This window comes from Ornithorhynchus anatinus, chromosome X1 (genome assembly GCF_004115215.2).
Source record: "Ornithorhynchus anatinus isolate Pmale09 chromosome X1, mOrnAna1.pri.v4, whole genome shotgun sequence".
Taxonomy (NCBI): Eukaryota; Metazoa; Chordata; class Mammalia; order Monotremata; family Ornithorhynchidae; genus Ornithorhynchus; species Ornithorhynchus anatinus.
Window position 1 is genome coordinate 113,229,269 of NC_041749.1, and position 19,342 is coordinate 113,248,610.

The 19,342-nt window shown below is 45.5% G+C and overlaps 1 protein-coding gene across 1 annotated transcript in view; it reads right to left on the reverse strand.

Moving 5' to 3' along the window:
- Positions 1 to 1,886: 1,886 nt before the first annotated feature.
- Positions 1,887 to 19,342, reverse strand: part of IL12RB1 (interleukin 12 receptor subunit beta 1) — a 29,378-nt gene continuing 11,922 nt past the window's right edge. The window contains exons 5-16 of the mRNA XM_029050403.1: positions 18,439 to 18,578; positions 18,144 to 18,177; positions 17,642 to 17,758; positions 17,391 to 17,473; positions 15,975 to 16,212; positions 10,480 to 10,659; positions 8,453 to 8,590; positions 7,269 to 7,421; positions 5,793 to 5,936; positions 3,696 to 3,792; positions 3,412 to 3,493; positions 1,887 to 2,627 (exon numbers count right to left, since the gene is read on the reverse strand). Coding sequence (XP_028906236.1) covers positions 2,358 to 2,627; positions 3,412 to 3,493; positions 3,696 to 3,792; positions 5,793 to 5,936; positions 7,269 to 7,421; positions 8,453 to 8,590; positions 10,480 to 10,659; positions 15,975 to 16,212; positions 17,391 to 17,473; positions 17,642 to 17,758; positions 18,144 to 18,177; positions 18,439 to 18,578 — 1,676 coding nt within the window. The 3' untranslated portion in view covers positions 1,887 to 2,357. The remainder of the gene's footprint in view (positions 2,628 to 3,411; positions 3,494 to 3,695; positions 3,793 to 5,792; positions 5,937 to 7,268; positions 7,422 to 8,452; positions 8,591 to 10,479; positions 10,660 to 15,974; positions 16,213 to 17,390; positions 17,474 to 17,641; positions 17,759 to 18,143; positions 18,178 to 18,438; positions 18,579 to 19,342) is intronic.

Here is a 19,342-nt window from a genome sequence, read left to right on the forward strand (position 1 = left end):
TACATAAATTCCAAAGCAAATAAGATTTCTTCATTAAAGGCAAGTGATTCCTCTGTAACTGTCATAAAATAATTGCACCAAAATCTTTGATAAACACTTTCTGAGCCCCTCATTAACTCAAGGGAACCAAGTAACTGAAATGAAAACAAACAAAGCAATAGGTGCCCTATGCGCTTCACACTTGATGAACCTTTACAGTTGGTCTTAAATTTGAGTCATAATGTTGAAGACTGATTTTGAGTTAATTTTCTGGGGAGGCTACAAATAGTTACTTCTTTCTCAAAATCTTAGCCAGATGCCCCTGGGGCTGGGAGTTTCTTCCTTAATCAAACCCTCTGGGTCTCAGAACTGTGAAAAAACGGGTTCTCCTGGCAGAGGCCGGGTACAGAGGCAGCCCCATATTTGGCAGTATGGTTGGTTGGAAAGAGGAGAGTGGCAAAAATGATTAAAGGTACAAGAAGATCTCCTATGAGGAACGGTAACAAGCACTTGGGCTGCTTAGCCTGGAAAAGAGAAGGTTAAGGGGGGGAATTAATAGCAGTCTTCATGTAGCCAAAGGACTTGATGGGAAGGACAATGACCAATGGTCTCCATGTTCCCTGAGGACCAAACGAGGAGAAATGGACACAAAGGAAAGCAGGAGAGATTTTCTTTGGACAACAAGGCAAAATTGACCATTGGTCCAGGCATTCATTTGCCTGGAGGCTGGGGATTAGACCAAGACATTAGCAGGAGAGAATTAACCATTTTGTGTCACAATTCCTTCAGATGCAGTGGAAGTAAGAAATGCAGTTCAGATGCCCAGAAAACCTAGCCACACAGTTCTCCAGAGTCGAGGATCTCTGAAAATCCCTTCAAGGTGTGTTTTTATGATTCTGTAATTCTGAATCCAGGCTCCTACAGCTGACTGGAAAAATGGAGACAAGTCTGGGAAACGCATCTAGACTTGGCCCATATGAGTAAAACAAAGCTCCTCAAGGGCAGGGATCGTGTCTTCTACCACTGTGGTACTCTCCCAAGCACACAGTATAGTGCTCTGCACACGGTAGGTGCTCAATCGAGATACCTTTGGGTGATTGATTGGCTAATAGATCCAGTATCTCTTCTTTCTACTGAAACCCTGGTTACTGAATCACTAGCACCATGACCAGTCAATCAATCAATCAATCGTACTTAATAATAATGATGGTATTTGTTAAGCACTTACTATGTGCCAAGCACTGCTCTAAGCACTAGGGTAGCTACAAGGTAATCAGGTTGTCCCACGTGGGGCTCACAGTCTTAATCCCCATTTTACAGATGAGGTAACTGAGGCACAGAGGAGTTAAGTGACACCGCTGATAAGTGGCAGATCTGGGATTAGAACCCACAATCTCTGACTCCCAAGCCCGTGCTCTTTCCACTAAGCCACGCTTTCTCAACTTACTGAATGCTTACTGTGTGCAGAGCATTGTACTAAGCGCTTGGGAGAGTAAAATATAACACACACATTCCCTGCCCACAACGAGCTTGCAGTCCAGAGGGGAAGGTGTCCCCTATAATGACTGAAAGCTCCTTTGTGGGCAGGGAAAGTATCTACCAATTCTGTTGTATTGTACTCTCCCAACTGCTTAGTACAGTGCTCTGCACACAGTAAGTGCTCAGTAAATGCCACTGATTGATTGATTTAGGCCTGGCAGTTTCCACGTCTGGGAGTCAGGGTCCTTCTGACACTTGTCTGCTGTGTGATCTTGGGCAAGTCACTTAACTTCTCTATGCCTCAGTTACCTCATCTGTAAAATGGGGATTAAGACTGTGAGCCTCATGTGGAACAGGGAATGTGTCCAACATGTTAGCTTGTATCTACCCCAGCGCTTAGAACGGTACTTGACACATGGTAAGCGCTTAACAAATAATGGTTATAATTATAATAATTATATATAATAATTATAATAATGACTGGTATTCCCCAGGACCTGGGGGTTTGGTGAGTGGTCTCTCAGAAATAATAAACATGGTCACTATAGTCACAAACACTTGCTATCTGCTCTACTGCCATCAAGGCCTACCCTGACATGGAGCTGCACACTGGGGATCTATGGCATAAAGAAAATATAGGAAATAAAGAAAATAACCTCAAAACTTTAAAAAACCCTGCTGTCCTAGATTCTCTCAAGAGCATTAGGCCTCTTCATTTTGAATCTCCAGTGTTTTCAGTTAAGCCCAAGTAAGGCTATTTGTCATGTAATAGGGTCAAAAATCTTCTGTGGTCTGTGCTAATCTGAGAATCGCGCAAAGTCCTGACATTTTTATAAGAGTTTCCTCATACGGAGGACGGTGCAAGACTGTCATTTCAGCAGTGCTATCTTGGCAATTTCTCACAGATCTTCGACTTCCGGTTCTCCCTGCATCTGCCTTCTGTACTCAAAGGGAAGGTCAGTCTCAAGAGGGGCCTCCTCTTCTGAACCAGTCCGAACCTCCTTGGTGTCTGCTGTCTCTCTCATCTCTTGCGTTTTATCATGCATGTATAGTACCCCAGTCTCCTGGTTCACATCGGCTTCCCCGGTATCTAAGCAGGCCTCTACTACCAAAGGTTCCCCAGGACCAGCTTCTTCACACTGATCTGGGATTCTTGTCCATTGCCTAGCCTGGAGAGAACAAACAACACGATCACTCAAAAACAGACCCTATTAGGGATCTCCTCAGACAGTGGTAAATTGGGGCAGAGTATATCGTAAAACTCCACCTTAAATCTGCCCTAGTTGATGTGTCTCTCTGGGCGCTGCTTCCAGGAAAAGTGGAGTGGCTTTGGGGGGCAACAAGGGCAGAGTTGGGCTTTTAGGGTGCCACCACCTGGCAGCCCCAGTGGAAAGAGCACGGGTTTGGGAGTCAGAGGGCTTGGGTTCTAATCACGGTTCCGCCACATGCCTGCTGAGTCACCTTGGGCAAGTCACTTGACGTCTCTGTGCCTCAGTTTCCCCATCTGTAAAGTGAGGATTCAATACCTATTCTCCCTCCTCCCCAGGCAGTGGGTCAGGGACTATGTACAATCTGCTTATATCCTCCCCAGCGCATGGCACATAGGATGTGCTTTAGAAATACCACCACCCACTCTATAACGGGGAACAAAAATCACCACAAAACATTTCATGTCTAAAACAGGAGAAGGATCTCCCAGAGATTGCTGGCAGCCAGATGAACTAGAAAGACTTCTCCTTGGCTTGGCTCTAGAGGCTCAGGAGTGTCACCCCCAGTTTGAACAGAAGAGTCCTGGTTTCTCAAGTCCTGGCTCTCTGAGGCTCTCTGGTATTTTTTTTTCTTTTGGTATTTACTAAACACTTACTGTGTGCCAAGCACCAGGCTAAGCAATGGGGCAGGTGCAAGATGACCAAATCGTACCCAGAGCATGAACTGACTTAATGGGACCCTTACCAATTTCAGCTCACTTTCTGGGAATTTGGTGGCATCACTGGCCAAGGGATCCGGCACAGGTGGGCATAGGTGTTTCTTGACCCTAAAAGGGAATCATATGACAAGGTTAGTTGAACACAATTTCAATCAATCATTGGTATTTATTTAGTGCTTACTGTGTTCAGAGCATTGTACTAAGCACGAGGGAGAGTGCAAGAGAGCTGGTAAGTGTGATTCCTGCTCTTAGGGAACATATTATTGAGGAAGTATGGAGTGCAAAGGAACAAAAAGAACTCTTCATTTACCTCTTTACCCCAAAGTATCCAAGTATACCAGTGACGACAATGAATCCAAAAATCCCCAGGCAAACAAGGAAGAAGTAGCCATCCATTTGCTTTTTATCTATGGAAATACACATTTGGATTTGGATCTATCTAACGTGGACAGGAATGAAATTAGAACAGGAAAAAACAGGCACATGCCCCACCCTATTCAGTATCCCGCTGATATACAGCCCCTCTCGGACCCAAGCCAAAATAAGGTCAGGGCTGGCCCCGCGACCCCACGTCCCCTACCCCCAAATTCCAGGGAATATCGAAACCATGGTTCTTTCACAGGAGTCCTGATCTGTATCAGGATACAGAGTCCTTAAATTGGGTTGGGAAAGGAGTTCTGGAAGGGATATAGTGCCTGTGCTCTCCCTGATCCAGGATAAAAATCTCCACGGGAACTGAGCAAGAATATATATGTTTGCATTTTGCATTGCTTACACGTCCCTGATCTCTTTCCGTTTGGAATAATAGTTGGGCGGAGCTGTTGATGCTGAGAAAATGTCTTACATTTTACCTTGTCTCCTAGGCCAGATTTTGCACCCGTTTTTCCAGAAAGCATACCTCAGCAGTCTCTAAGCTTTATCTGAACTACCCCCACGTCACATAATGTTGCCTGCACTATCCTCTCTTATTCAGGCCCCCCCATCACCCTCTCCCCTACACACCTACACACACGCACACCCAGAAGCCGAGCGAGGCAGCAAGGAAACCAGATGACAAAAGCAAATAATAAAAGCAAATAGTTCCTGAATCCCTACTAGCCCATACACATTATCCGCTCCCATTGTATGCCATAATGGGTTGTTCTCCCTACGGTGCTTTGAAATATCCCCAGGGGTTTGCAACCCGTTGACAACCTCTGTCCTAGACGACAAATCTTGACAAATCTTTTATTCTTGATGTACAGCGTATGCGTGCGTTTGTGTGGAGGGAAGTATCCTAGGAGATGGGGTGTACGCATTGGAGAAACAGGTGTTTGGTTGTCTTGTGACGTTCAGAGTCTTCAAGCATATCTTGAGAGAAAACCCAAATTGTAAGGAGCCAAGTACTTCAAACATCCCAGATCACCTGATTTCACTTTCTAAGGCAACTTTTTTTTTCATGCTGGCAGGCAAGACTTTTCATTATGGTTTTATGATCCTATAAATCAAAATAATAAACAAGCAAATTCCTTGGGGCTGTTTCTGAAACAGCTCCCACTGCACATCCCATCCTAGGATAGGTTTGGGCAACTCTGCCTCATGAGACGGTGCATGGGGACACAGATTGGCAGCTATAGATACAGAATTCCTAACTCAAAAACTCTCTCTTGGCAATCCTCGCAGGCTAGCTTTGTAAAAGAAATGATAGAATAGAAATGACAACTATTTTGGTTTTTTGTGCATTTCTGTTCCAACTTCTCTGCCTCACCAATCAATCAATCCATGGTATTTATTGAGTGCTTACTGTGTGCAGAACACTGTACTAGGCACTTGGGAGCCTACGGCTCAATAGAGTGGGTAGACATCCTGATCCCTGCCCAGAAGAACTTGCAATCTATAATAATAATAATAATAATAATAATGTTGGTATTTGTTAAGTGCTTACTATGTGCCGAGCACTGTTCTAAGCGCTGGGGTAGACATAGGGGAATCAGGTTGTCCCACGTGGGGCTCACAGTCTTAATCCCCATTTTACAGATGAGGGAACTGAGGCACAGAGAAGTTAAGTGACTTGCCCACAGTCACACAGCCGACAAGTGGCAGATCTGGGATTTGAACTCGTGAGCCCTGACTCCAAAGCCCATGCTCTTTCCACTGAGCCACGCTGCTTCTCGAAGGGGGAGACAGACTCTAGACTAAATTACAGATAGGGGAAGTGACAGAGTGTAAGGATATGTATATAAATTCTGTGGGGCTGAGGGTGGGGCGATTACCAAGGGCTTAAGGGGTGCCGTCAGTGTTACAGTATTGCTGCAGGAGGAAGCGAGCAAAAAGAATCCGCCGAGCAGGCGATTCTTCCGTGGATTTCTTGTCAGGCTTTTCTACCAAAGAGGAACTAATATTATGGAAATCATCTGCCAACTATTACCAGTTGTATGAATCTGAAACCTTTGTGGTTGACTCCAGGCTCCTTTCTCTGTGGCTGTGTCTCCCCGGATCTGAATTCGGTAAAACGTATTAGGGTTCAGGTTCTGAAGGGTGTATTGCAACAAGGAAGCATTCACTGGAAAATCTACGAGAAATCAAGACAACCAACAATAAGATTCAAGGAAAACTTTCACAACCCTTCTTTCTTCTCCAGCAACACGTTATTCTGATCTCTGCTCTTCTTCTTATAGGCCCTGAATGACCAATGATTAATGGGATCCTTGGTCACTTATAGAACGGGGTGCCAAATCTGTCACGGACAGGAATGTGATCTTAAGTGACAGCAGACTAGGAAAGAAGGTCAGAGAAGGACCCGTTGCCTCTTAATGGTTATCGTTCAAGAAGGAGCCACGGTATTGGCCAGCCCTTCAGGGCTCAGGTAAATGATATGCAGTGAAACCACCAGAACCTTGGAAGGAAGGGGGACATTCTTTGTGGTAGGAGGCGGCCCCCTTCCTTGAAAGGTGAGGTCTCCGGCACAAAAGGGGTATTTGCATTAGGAACTTTCAAAGCTCCCCAAGCCCCTGCTTTTGTCCTGGAACTACAAGGCGCCCCCCTCCCTCCCTCCTTCCCTTCTTGCTGCCTTGTTTGCCAGGATAAGAGAGTGGAAGAGCATATCCAGTAGACCACCTCTCTCCCCATCTCCAAAATCCTTCTAAAATCGTATCTTCTCCAAGAGGTTTCCCCAACTAAGCCCCCATTCCCCCAATTAGTGCTCCTTCTGTGTGGCCTAAGCACTTGGGTCTGAACCCCTTAAGCACTTTGATATTCACCACATGCCCAGCCCCACAGCACTTATGCATATATCCTTATCCTCTGCCATTTCCTCTACCTGTAATTAATTTCAACGTCTATCTTCCCCTCTAGTCCTTGAGCTCCTTGTGGATAGATATCGTATCTACTTACTCTACCGCTGGATACTACCCCAAACGCATACTACAGTGCTCTGGAAACAGTATGCACTCAATAATTATCATGGATTGATTGACCGTTGGAAGCAGATGCAGGAGGGAAAATGATAAGGAGGTGATAAGAAACTTGGCACAGCTAGGCATCAGCTCTGCCCATGCTTCAGACAGCCTCCAGATGGGAAAATAAACAAAATCAAAAACTACGAGCTCACCAGCAATTGGTATCGGTCCTACATACAGAGGCAAATGGCTAGTGCCAAGGCTGATTGAACTCCTAGCCTAAAAGTCAACAATTTTTGCCTGGAGTAGTTTAAATTAAAGCTGTGACTACTTTGTTACTTAAACGAGAAACTCAAATCAAATCAATTACCAAATGCACCTGTGAATAATTACTAATCAAGCGCTGAGTAATGCGAAACCCAAATGGAATTTAATAAGAAGTGGATCCATCCATTGCAGCTAGTGCAAGAAGGTAAAGCAAACATGGAAAATAATCCCCAGCTTACATCTGGTTTTATTGTTCTCCTCATCTGTGCAATCAATGACGTATTCTTTTAAAATCCCAGGGCATTGGCTGAGGGGTGAAGGCTTCCACTCCAGGGAAACTGAGTCCACTGTTATGTTTGTAATCTTGATTTGACTGGGCCCTGCTTTTGAAACTGAAAACATTGGAGAAGATACTGTTTGTCATCAGAATTATGGAAGTCCAGTAGTCAGGAATCGGATTTCGCTTCAATTCTCGTCGTATGAATGATCAAGTTGGGAGAATAACTTGGGCTACGATAACATTAACCGCTGACCTGAGTCTTCTCTCCTCTGTCAAGCACCACTCCAGCACAGATGGACACCAGTCGCTATGGCTAGGGATGGATTTTGCATTCGTCTACACGTGCCTACATGTATGGGCCTCACAATCCAGTGAGCCATCTTGGGCGATGCCCCAGGAGGGGATTTTAGCTTATAAAGTGGGAGGAGTCAGAGGGGGCCAATATGCCGTGTCCTGATGAAGTAATCTTAGGGGTTTCTAAGATATCATTTAGGATTCAAACAGAACACAGTTCTCATGAATGATAGACCCCCGCCCCGGTAGAGACAGCATTTATGGGGCTTTTCCCCGGCAGACAAACTGTCAGATTAGGGAAATCTCCCCCACCCCTACTCTCACAGTGTGTTCACCAGGCAGGCACCTGCCTGCCAAGTTGTCCCATCGGGCCACAGTCTGGCCCCGATTAAAATTCCTCTCTCACATCCCATCGACTGTTTTCTCTTAAAAGACCTCAGGCATGAGTTACACCTAGGCAGGGCCAGGATTAGGTCCCAGGCCAGAGTTTCCCTTTTGGCTCTCCCAGAGGTCACTTGCCTGTGGTTTTTGTGCTACGTTTCCACTTCTCTTGACCCCACCCCCCACCCCGGCACCCAGTCCCACCCCCAGAACCCCTGGTAGGGCTATTTTGAGCAAGGAGCAGTGGCTGGGGGATGTTATTTAACCGACTATGGTGAGTACCCTGGGGCCACTGCAGTAGGTCTCCGAATGGCCACAGTGGACCCTCTGTGGGGGGAAGGGATGCCCAAAGGTTAAGACAGCCTGGCACACACATCCCAAGAGGTTAAATTGCATAATTCCCCCCGATCTTCTAAGGTAGAAATGGTTTTCCTTTGGGAAATGCCCACCACAATAGCCCAGACTTACCATCTCTACTGAAATGGTAGGTGGAAAAGAGAGTAGACCAGGACATCAAACTTTTGGGTCTGTCAGAAGAGTAAACTGTAATTCGATAACATTTCCCTGGCTCCATGTTACCTGAAGCGTTAGTCCGGCTATGCCTCACTGTAAATAAAAAACAGCATTTGGAACAAGCTTGGGAATACTCTCAACTGAATCCACGCACACTGCTCCCTGCCTCAGGGAAGCACATATTTGTTAGACAAATTAACCAGACTGATTGCATTATCACTTCCAAATTGAAAAAGAGCCCAGCACCGCTGGACCCAGGTAAATCTACCAACCAATTTTAATTATGTTACAATGGCATGGCCAGTGTGAACTTTTAAGAAGGTAAGCTGGAAAATATCAACCCTTTTATGAATTTAGTGACATTTGGCCAATTTCTGTCCTAGCCAAAGGCAATTATCCACCTGAGAAGGGTTTCAGAAATCAGTCTGGCCTAAGGTCACAACACATGCCTAGAGCTAGCACTGCCAGTACTCTGGTGTCTAGATCAGGTGCCAAGATCTCCAAGCTAGAATCCTGGCACTGTCCCCGACTTGCTCTGTCGCCCTGAGCAAATTGTCATCATTATCATCATCAATTAGTATTTATTAAACGCCCACAAGCAGCACTTAAAGTCTCAGGTTCCCAACGTGCAAAATGAAGATAATGATGGGCCACTCACCTGGGTGAGAATTAATGTTGCTAGAACACTTTGAAATCCAGGGATGCAAAGTGCTATGGAATTGCTAAGTGCTTCTGATGTTGTTATTCTGCTATTTCCTAGTGGTAAATATTCACCAACACTTTCAAGAGCTGTACGGTCCATTGTTTAGAAAGATGCATGGAAGGAACTTGGAATTTGAAAAGTCTGTATTTTCATCATTTTCTATGGTCCCCAACTGTCAGCCACTAAGTCAGTCAACAGAATGTATTGAGTACCTACTGTGCACAAAGCATTGTGCTAAGTGCTTAGGGAACATGCCACCAAAGCATAAAATGCCACGCCGATCCATTACGCTCTGACTGAGGTTTTAAACAGTTCCATTTAAACATTTCCTTTAGAATCTAGTGGGCTAAAACAATACCAAGATGACTTTGCTGAGGCAAATGAAGTAAAATGAAATGCCAAATGGTAAAAGAACAACTTCAGGAGAGAAATGGAGTTGATTCCTGCAAATTTCAGGCCCAGCCTGGCCCAAGGCGAGCCTAAAGAGGGTGGAATCCAAACAGGCCCAACCTCACCTGGGAGGTGGCGGGGCAGGATGATGTTGATTAGTGATGACTAAGGTGATTTTTAAGAACTTCCTCTGTGCCAAGCACTGTCCTAAGAGATGAGGTAGATATAGGTTCATCAAGTTGGAAATAGTCCATGTGCCACATTAGTCTCTCAGTCTAAGCAGGAGGGAGAACAGGTATTGAATCTCCATTTTTCAGATGAGGGAACTGAGGCCCAGAGAAGTTAAGTGACTTGCCCAAGGTCACACAGTAAGCAAGTGGCGGAGCTGGGATTAGAACGCAGGTCCGCCACCTCCCAGGCCCATGTTCTTTCCACTCAGCCATGTCGCTTCTCACTAGCCACGCTGCTTCTCAATGGCACTCAGTTGAGATTGTCCTTGTCCTTGCCCACTCATGGTGGTTGGGCCATGGTTGCCAGAGGTCATGATTCCCCACCCTTACTTGAGGTGGCCCTAAAGAGGGGAATTCGGGTCACTCCACCCCAGCCAAAGCCATCGCCCCTATTCCCCAGTTCAGACCAAGGCTCAGACCCATATTCAGTCAGGATTCTAAACCGGAGTAGGAAAATAGCTGTCTCCAGAGCACCTGGATCTGGCCTGGGCCTTTGAAAGACTCTTTGGAGACAATTTCATCCTTATTTCCAACCCTGGCATGGGATCTATAGGACTTCAGAGTCAGTTGGACAGCATTCCAGGAAATGAAGGATGGGGGCTACAGGAAGTATGAGGCATCAGAAGGAATTTAGAAGTAGGAGCATTTCAAAGAGGTACCTCTCGCCTCTCTTGAATTACTTGTAGCCACAGGAATTTTCTCCTCAGAGATGCTTTTCAGAGCGCACGTGGCATTCGTCCAGTCAGCAGCCTGAGGATACCATTCGATGCAGTAACTCTTGACCTCGTGTTTTAAGAGTATGATGCCTCCAGAGAAGTTGACGCTTGGCGACCTGATTTCTTTGACAAGACAAAAGAAGAGCCATCACTAAATTCATAAAGCCAATGGGGGCAGACCCAATCAATCAAGCAATCTATCAATGGTATCTATTGAGTGCTTTAAAAAAAAAATAAAGCTGTCCTTCAAATTTGAAGAAAATGCCATTGCTGGGGAGCCATGCCATGTTCCCCCCAGCCAACGTGGGCCCCATAGTCCTGGTCACACTGGCACAAAAGGCCTGTCCCTTCTTGTACTGCAAGGCTAAATGCTTGCAGCACCTGGAGCTGTTTTATCTTTGGCCTCCTTGCCTCTCTTTCCTGACAAAGCTTTTGCTCAAAAAGAGCCACTCCTTTCTTGATGGCAGGACACCTGTCTTCAGCAATTGACTCCCAATTTTCAGCCAGGAGGCAGCTTTGTTTTATCAAGTCTGTTTCAATACTGTCCTCTGCACACAGTAAGTGCTCAGTAAATCCCATCCATTGACTGAGATCATAACACTGGTTCTTCTTAATGTAAGATTCGTCAATCAATCATATTTATTGAGCACTAACTGTGTGCAGAGCACTGTACTATACGCGTGGGAGAGTACAATATAACAGAGTTGGCAGTCACGTCTACGGTCTAAAGGGGGAGACAGACATTAATGTAAATAAATAAATTGAGGCAATGTACATATAAATGTTGTGGGGCTGAGGGTAGGGTGAATAAAGGGTGCAAATCCAAGTGCGAGGGCAACGCAGAAGGGAATGGGAGAAGAGGAGATGAGGGCCTAGTCGGGGAAGGCCCCTTAGAGGAGATGTGCCTAAAATAAGGTTTTGAAGGTGGAGAGAGTGAACGTCTGTCAGATATGAAGAGAGAGGGTGTTCCAGGCCAGAGGAAGGATGAGGGCGAGAGGTTGGTGGTGAATTAGAAGAGACTGAGGTACAGTGAATAGGTTGGCATTGGAGGAGCAAAGTGTACAGGCTAGGTTGTAGTAGGAGAGTAGCGAGGTGAGGTAGGAGGGGGCAAGGTGATTGAGTACTTTAAAGCCAATGGTAAGGAGTTTCTGTTTGATGCGGAGGTGGATGGGCAACCACTGGAGGTTCTTGAGGAGTGGGGAAACATGGACTGAACGTTTTTGTAAAAAATGATCCGGGCAGCAGAGTGAAGTATGGACTGAAGTGGGAAGAGACAGGAGGAAGGGAGGTCAACAAGGAGGCTGATGCAGTAGTCAAGGTGGGATAGGATAAGTGCTTGGATTAACAGGGTAGCAATTTGGATGGAGAGGAAAGGAAGGATTTTAAGCATGTTGTGAAGGTTGAACCGACAGGATTTGGTGACAGACTGAATATGTGGGTTGAATGAGAGAGATGAGTCGAGGTTATGGGCTCGTGAGACAGGGAGGACAGCGGTGCTGTCTACAGTGATGGTATAGTCAGGGGAGGACAGGGTTTAGGTGGGAAGATGAGCTGTGCTGTTTTGGACATGTTAAATTTGGGGTGTTAGTGGGACATACGAGTAGAGATGTCCTGAAGGCATGAGGAAATGTGAGACTGCAAAGAAAGAGAGAAACCAGAGATGGAGAAGTAGCTTTGGGAATCAGCCACATAGAGATGGTAGTTGAAGCCATGGGAGAACCTAATCAAGAACCCAATCCCTGTGTTATGGGAGCAGTGACAAGCAGTCCTTGGACTTAGGACACAACCGGTCCATGTCACTGCATTTTAAGTCAAAAAGGAATAAGTCAAAACCAATTTTCTCATAGGAACAATGTGAAAAATGGGGGATTTGTTCCTGAACCAAGATCAGCTACCCTATTTTTACCCAAATTACCCAGAATTGTATACTCAATCAATTATAGACGATCATGTATTTATGTTGAGTCAGAGAGGTTACACAATAGGGTAGCCAACTTTTACTTCATCCCAACTAAAATGGACATATCAGCTCTTCCTGGTGATCCCACTTGATGATCGGTCCCCTGATTACTCCCACTCCACTCCCGCCACCCCACTCCCTTGCCTTTGTTAAACTTCCCTCCCTTCCTCACCCCCGCATCATGTTTTTGTCAAATTGTTTCCCCATTTCCCTATAACTTCCATGCATTGCCCGCACCCCCGCCCTAACTCCACCCATGCACCAAGTCTTAATGCCATAAAGAAGGCTAGCATTGTAAGGTCGAAACCGATACATTTTATCAAGCTAAAACAAGGCTACATTTAGAAAGAGAAGAGACATTTATCTTAACTCAAAATGTCTTAAGTTGAGGACTACCAGTATTTACAAATAGCGGGAGCAGGAAGAAGAACCAGGCTATAGCCGGTAGTACCAAAAGTGTGTCAGGATGAAATAGCTGAATAGGTAATTGAGTGTACAATTGAATATATATATATATATATATATTCATAAGACCGCCAACACTAAGGGGCCACATACATAGAATAATAGCTCTCTCCATTCATTGGCTAAATTTCTTCTTTACACAAAGCCTTGGTTATGCAACTCTCCTCTGAGGGAGATGATTACAAATGATAGGGTTTTAACAACAATCACGGGAAAGGGACTTTGTTAAAATTCCAGCTAGAATAGAAAAAAAAACTCATTTGCTGACATTCAAAACCGAAACACGACTTGGGCCTTTCTGTGCTACACCTGACCCCAGGTCAAATAAAGAAATGGGCCTATTTCTTAACAGCATTCAATGTGCCCTGACTCATTAGCTAGCAAATAAAAGAGAGATTAGTGTCTTGTACTTTTTGTTACAATTTAGCCTGCTAGGGCTGAAAAAACAATAGGTTGGGCTTGTGTGGGCAGGAAAGGTTTGATGTAGGTTTGTGTCCTCATTCATTCCTTCCCATTGGCGTTGCAGATTGCTCAGTCCGAGGATGGATACGTGTGTGGGTGCAGGTGTGCATGTGGATGCTGTATGCACGTGTGTGTGTTCGTGTTTGGGGACAGTAGACTACCCTTCTGTCTCAAAGGAAGATGAAGTGATGATTTTGGATGAGTTTCACCCTCGTCGGCTCAAGACCCTGAAATGCACCTGGTAAATCTCCTGTTAACACCTAGGGGAACTCAGAGGAGGCCAGCCCAGAGTTTGGGAACTTTAGAAATGAGGAGTCAGGAAGACCTGTGAGGCGGGGAGGGGAGTTTGTCATGGAAATTGATGACTATCGATTGATGACCAGACTCTAAACTTGTTGCAGGCAGGGAATCTATTATATTGTACTCTCCCAAGTGCTTAGTACAGTGCTCTGTACATAATAATAATAATGTTGGTATTTGTTAAGCGCTTACTATGTGCAAAGCACTGTTCTAAGCGCTGGGGTAGACACCGGGAAATCAGGTTGTCCCACGTGGGGCTCACAGTCTTCATCCCCATTTTACAGATGAGGGAACTGAGGCACAGAGAAGTTAAGTGACTTGCCCACAGTCACACAGCTGACAAGTGGCAGAGTTGGGATTTGAACTCATGACCTCTGACTCCAAAGCCCGTGCTCTTTCCACTGAGCCACGCTGCTTCTCTAATAGTGCTCAATAAATACTGATTGACTGGCTGGCCTAGTGGAAATAGCATGGGGTCAAGAGTCAATGGACCTAGGTTCTAATCCTGAAGCTTAGCAGCACTTGCCTGCTATGTGACTTTGGATGAGTCTTTTGGGGGGTTTGAATGGTATTTGTTAAGCATTTACAATGTACCAGGCACTGTACCAAAAGCTGAGTGGAAACAAGCTAATTCGGTTGGACACAATCCCTATCCCATTTTACAGATGGGGTAACTGAAGCACAGAGAAGTGAAGTGACTTGCCCAAGATGTCACAGCAGGCAAGTGGCGGAGCCGGAATTAGAACCCGAGTCCTTCTGAGTCCAAGGCCTGTGCTCCTTTCACTAGCTTCTCAAATCACTCCTCTTCTCTGTGTCTCAGTTCACTCATCCCCAAAATGAGGAAACAATTGTTCTCCCTCCTACTTGGACTATGAGCCCCATGTGGGACAGGGAATGTGTCCAACCTGATTAACTTGTATCTACTCCAACACTTAGAACAGTGCTTGGCACATAGTAAGCACTTAACAAGTATCATTATCATTATTATTATTAGGGACCTGGTTATCTAGTGGCTACCCCAGCATTTAGTACAGTGCTTGGCACATACTAAGCAAGCCCTTAACAAATACCACAATTATTATTATTATTCCTTCCCGTAAACCCTCGCCATCCCATCTGGATTCTGGAGACCACTCTAAGACGGTAGTAGGCACTGCGGAGAAATGACCAGGGGTGGAAGAGCAGCCTGAAATGCTAGCTGTCAATCAGGCTAGTGGGCTAACATTAGAGACACTAGGGAAGGACTGCTGGGTAAATGTTTTGTCTCTGAGGCCCAGTTATCAATAACCTAAGAACTCAGCACGAGGAAGGACTGGGCACGGAATGGACCAGCTAAGAGCATGGGCATTTTTGTGCCGGTTTTATAGCCGTAACCCTGTGCTCCCTGGGGTTATTTTTAGTACTGAGCTGCCTAACTGAGCAGCAGTGTAAGTCAAGCCTAGATGAAGGCAATGTGCTGACACGTACAGTATCTTATGCCCTTTCCCTCATGTCTTCTGCCCTTTCCCTCATGTCTTATGCCCTTCATTTTGTGTCTTATGCCCTTTCGCCTCATGAACATGACCTTTCCTCCACAAGAACTCTGTCGGAGAAGGGAGGGAGAAGGAGGATGGGGAAAGAAAGATTACTGCTAATGGTGAAGGCTGTACATATCCCCTCACCCCCCCAACCAAGTTCATACCCCCCCCCCGACTCCATTGCCAGGACTTGGGGGAAGGTGGACTACCTTTGAGCCTGTGGACTTCTAGGAGCCAATTTTTTGTGAGAGGGAGCCCAGCTGTAGTCCTTTGAGAGACAAAGTGTTTGGACTTCTCCATTTGGGGCTTGGATGCTTAGAAAGAACCACCCCCACATGCGACTCTAACGTCCCCCACCCCGGGGGCCTAACTCTCAGATTTACTGTGGGAGAGACTGACCAGGGCCCAGAACTGTTCCACAGGGCCCACCTGGAACTGACCCAGTAAATGGGTAGGGGGTACCTTTCAGGCCCTGGACAGCATGACGAGTGTGGCATGCCTCACCCAAACCTTCCCCCAGTTGTGGCTCCAGTACAAGGCTGACCTAAAGTAAATTTGGAAGAAACATGACACTTTCCTCCAAAAAAAAAAAAAAATTCAGCCCCCAAAATACACTTGCCCAAGACAGATGTATCCACTTACTCCTGGTTCATCCATTTTGGGAGCTTGTCTGCTCATCACCCAAGATCATTCACAGCTCAGTCTTTTCCTCCCGCCCCTACCAGACCGCATACCTGTCTGTGCATCAGGTGGAACGTGATAGGTCTGGTTAGGACCGGGTCCAATGGTATTCAAAGTTCCCACTGAGAAGTTATAAGCAGCCCCAGAAATTGTCAGTGTTGTCTTGGGTTTCATTCTCTTCTCCGCCTTCTGCTGACACTGGCAGGAGAGCATGTGAACTACTAGAGTGTAATTGACTTCCATCCTGCTTCCAGGATTACGACAGCCTTCTGGAAGCTCGGGGTTTAATTTCTGGAAGGGATTTGAATAGATTGAATCAAAGAATTGAGGATTGGAGAGTCCCTCTTAATCTTCCATTTTAGGCTTCTAGTAATTCCATTTACAAAGAAACAAGTCTCAGCTATGAAGTTCTTCCTGAGTCAGTGAGTTTGAGAGAGAGAGTGTGTGTTTGTATGTGTATTACTTTAAAACAGAGCTGATTTTACAGGGGGCCTGAACCAAGCTTTTAAAGCACATTACTCTGCCAATTACTTGCTGAATGACCTTGGGCAAGTCACTTAACTTCTTTGTGCCTGTTTCCTCAACTGTAAAATGAGGACTAAATACCTGTTCTCCCTCCTACTTAGACTGTGAGCCCCACGTGGAACGGGCATTGTGTCCAACTTGATTAAGTTGCACCTACCCCAGAACAGTGCTTGACACATAGTAAGCACTTAAAGAATATAATAAAAATAACAATAATCATCATCATCATCCCACTTGAGCAGAACAGCTCAGAAAGGGACAAATCAGAGTGGGTAGGGCCCTGGAACCAATGCCTCTGGGGGTTTGAGGCAGTTTAAACTTTTATCTCACTCCAAACCGAACCTGGAAGTGCCCCTGGATCAACGGATTTACTCCTAGCCCCATGGGACCCAGGGGAGAGAGAAGGGAAGGCGAGTGTGTCCCTGGGGAGAAAGTTCCACTGTAAAAGGGGTGGGGCAGGAAAATTTGAGCACAGACCAGCTATTTTGGTTCATTGTAGAATATGCATCATGAAATGTCCTCTAAGCAGAGCTCTGAAGATATGTACAACTTCTCCTGGTTAGTATATGAATATGCACACACACACATACACATCTCTCAACAATCACCCAGCTATCCATGTCCCCATCAGCGTGGCCTCGTCGAAAGATACCAAATTTGGGAGTCCGGAGGCCCAAGTTCTAATCCCGGCTTCTCCACTTGCCTGCGGTGTGACCTAGGGCAAGTCACTTTACTTTTTCTGCGCCTCAGTGCCCTCCTCGGTAAACAATGGGGATAAAATACCAATCCTCCCTCCCTCTTAGATTGGGAACCCCACACAGGACAGGGACTATGCTCCATCTGATGATCTCTTTTCTATCCCGGTGCTTGGCACATACAGTAGTAAGTCCTTAAATAACATAATTATCATTATCGTTATCATTATTACTATTGGCACACAGTACCTCCCAGCTGAGGAACAGCTTTCTTGTCCCATTATTCTCAAGTTTTCCTACTGTGTAATTCACCTCTGGACTTCTACGAATTTCTGTAATGAGAACAAGAAATTCTGACCATCTGTTCATTTCTTAGTGTGAAACCTTTCAACTTTCCTCCTCCTCCCCGATGCCTCCTAATAAGAATCTGAAATATTTAAAAGTATTTATTTATTCTAAGCCATGTAACACGCAAGTTTAAATCATTTAAGATCTCTTACCAGCAGGAATGCAAATAGACTTGCTCCAGTTACTCCAGTGGCCTCCATGGGCGTTTTTTTGGCGGCGGATCTGAAATTCACAGGCAACGTCTTTCTCTAAATGTATGTTGCAGGTCTCTAAAGAAAGCCCAGAGAAACTCAGGTTAAGTAAACTGCCTACAATGTGCTGCCTCTCTGGGAGCAGTTAACTTCAGGGATTTGTTTTGCATTTTCTTTCTGGAGTCTGCTCAGAGAATTCTTTGGGTGAGGTCAGAAAATGATAGGGAACAGGGAATGCACTTTCAGGCAGGGGCAGTTAAAGTCAAGAGGAACACTCTGTCTGAAAACGCAGAGAGAGAACCGGGTTGTAACCTCGCTGCTTTTCTCAGGAGCTCTGCTTTCTCAGCTGAGGCGCTAAGGACTGTCCTGGAATCTAGACTTGAGATACCGAATCTTCTCAGGGCATAAAAACTGTTTTCAGCACCACCATCAGTGTTATCCTTACGCTAAGATGTGTTCTCACCCAAATCTGGGTCCTCCTGGATCCCACAGTCTCCCTGGAACAAATCAGACAAAATTCATTTTAAATGTTTTGGAGCAAAAACCAGCATGAGACGATCTTAGCAAAAAGAGAAGGTTTTACAGTTGCCAGAGGCAAAGTAAATGATGCTTAGGAGCCACTGATTTGAATGAATTAATCACATATCCTGGAATTGATTAATCACAGCAGCCACATGAAAGGCCCGATTTCGGCCTGGGCTTTCTCTGTCTCTGACAATTTCCTTTTACTCGTTGGCCTCCAGGTTTGGCCAGCTCACCTTTTCCCATGATGCATTCCTCATCCTGTATCGGTATTCGGTTACTGCATTCTCCTGCTTCTCTGGGGTCTTCCATTTTATGATGAGCATGCCGTTGGACTTGGAGAAATGTATATCCTCGGATGGAGGGTCAAATTTTACTGAAATTTCAGGAATGAGCTCCTGGTTAGGGTGACATCAATGCATGTGTGTTTTAAGGAGCAAAGAGAACCACCCCCCATGTGTAGATATGCCCACTCTTGTCCATTTAGTTGGGGTTGTGAAGTAAGCGCTTAACAAATTGGTCAGTCCACAGGTCTTTTATTGAGCAGGACTTGGGAACTATGTTAAAGAACAGAACAGATCTGGACCCTGCCCCCAAGAGGCTTGTAATCCAGTATGGGAAACTAGACAAATATACAATGAACAAAGATGGGCACAGAGAAGCAGTCACTTCAGGAATGAGGTGAAAAGGAAGGGGCAGGTTATAGACTGTGCTAGAGAATAGATGGATGTAATCAGAGCTAGAGGAAGATTCTCAACTCAGTCCTCAGTTGGCATATAATCTAATAATAATAATAATTGTGGTATTTGTTAAACACTTACTATGAGCCAGGCATTGTACTAAGCACTGGGGTAGTTGCAAGATAATAGGGTTGGACCCAGTCCCTGTCCCACATAAGGCTCACAGTCTTAATCCCCCATTTTACAGATGAGGTACCTGAGGCACAGAGAAGATAAGTGACTTGCCCAAGGTCATACAGCAAGCAATCAGGGGAGCCAGGATTAGAACCCAGGTCCTCTGACTCCCAGGCCTGTTCTCTATTAGGCCACGCTCCTTTCCCTCTACAGGATGTTCAGGTTCTCTAGACTGAACCTGCAGCACAAGTTAGACTATGTCATGATCTAACCATCAGCATCATGC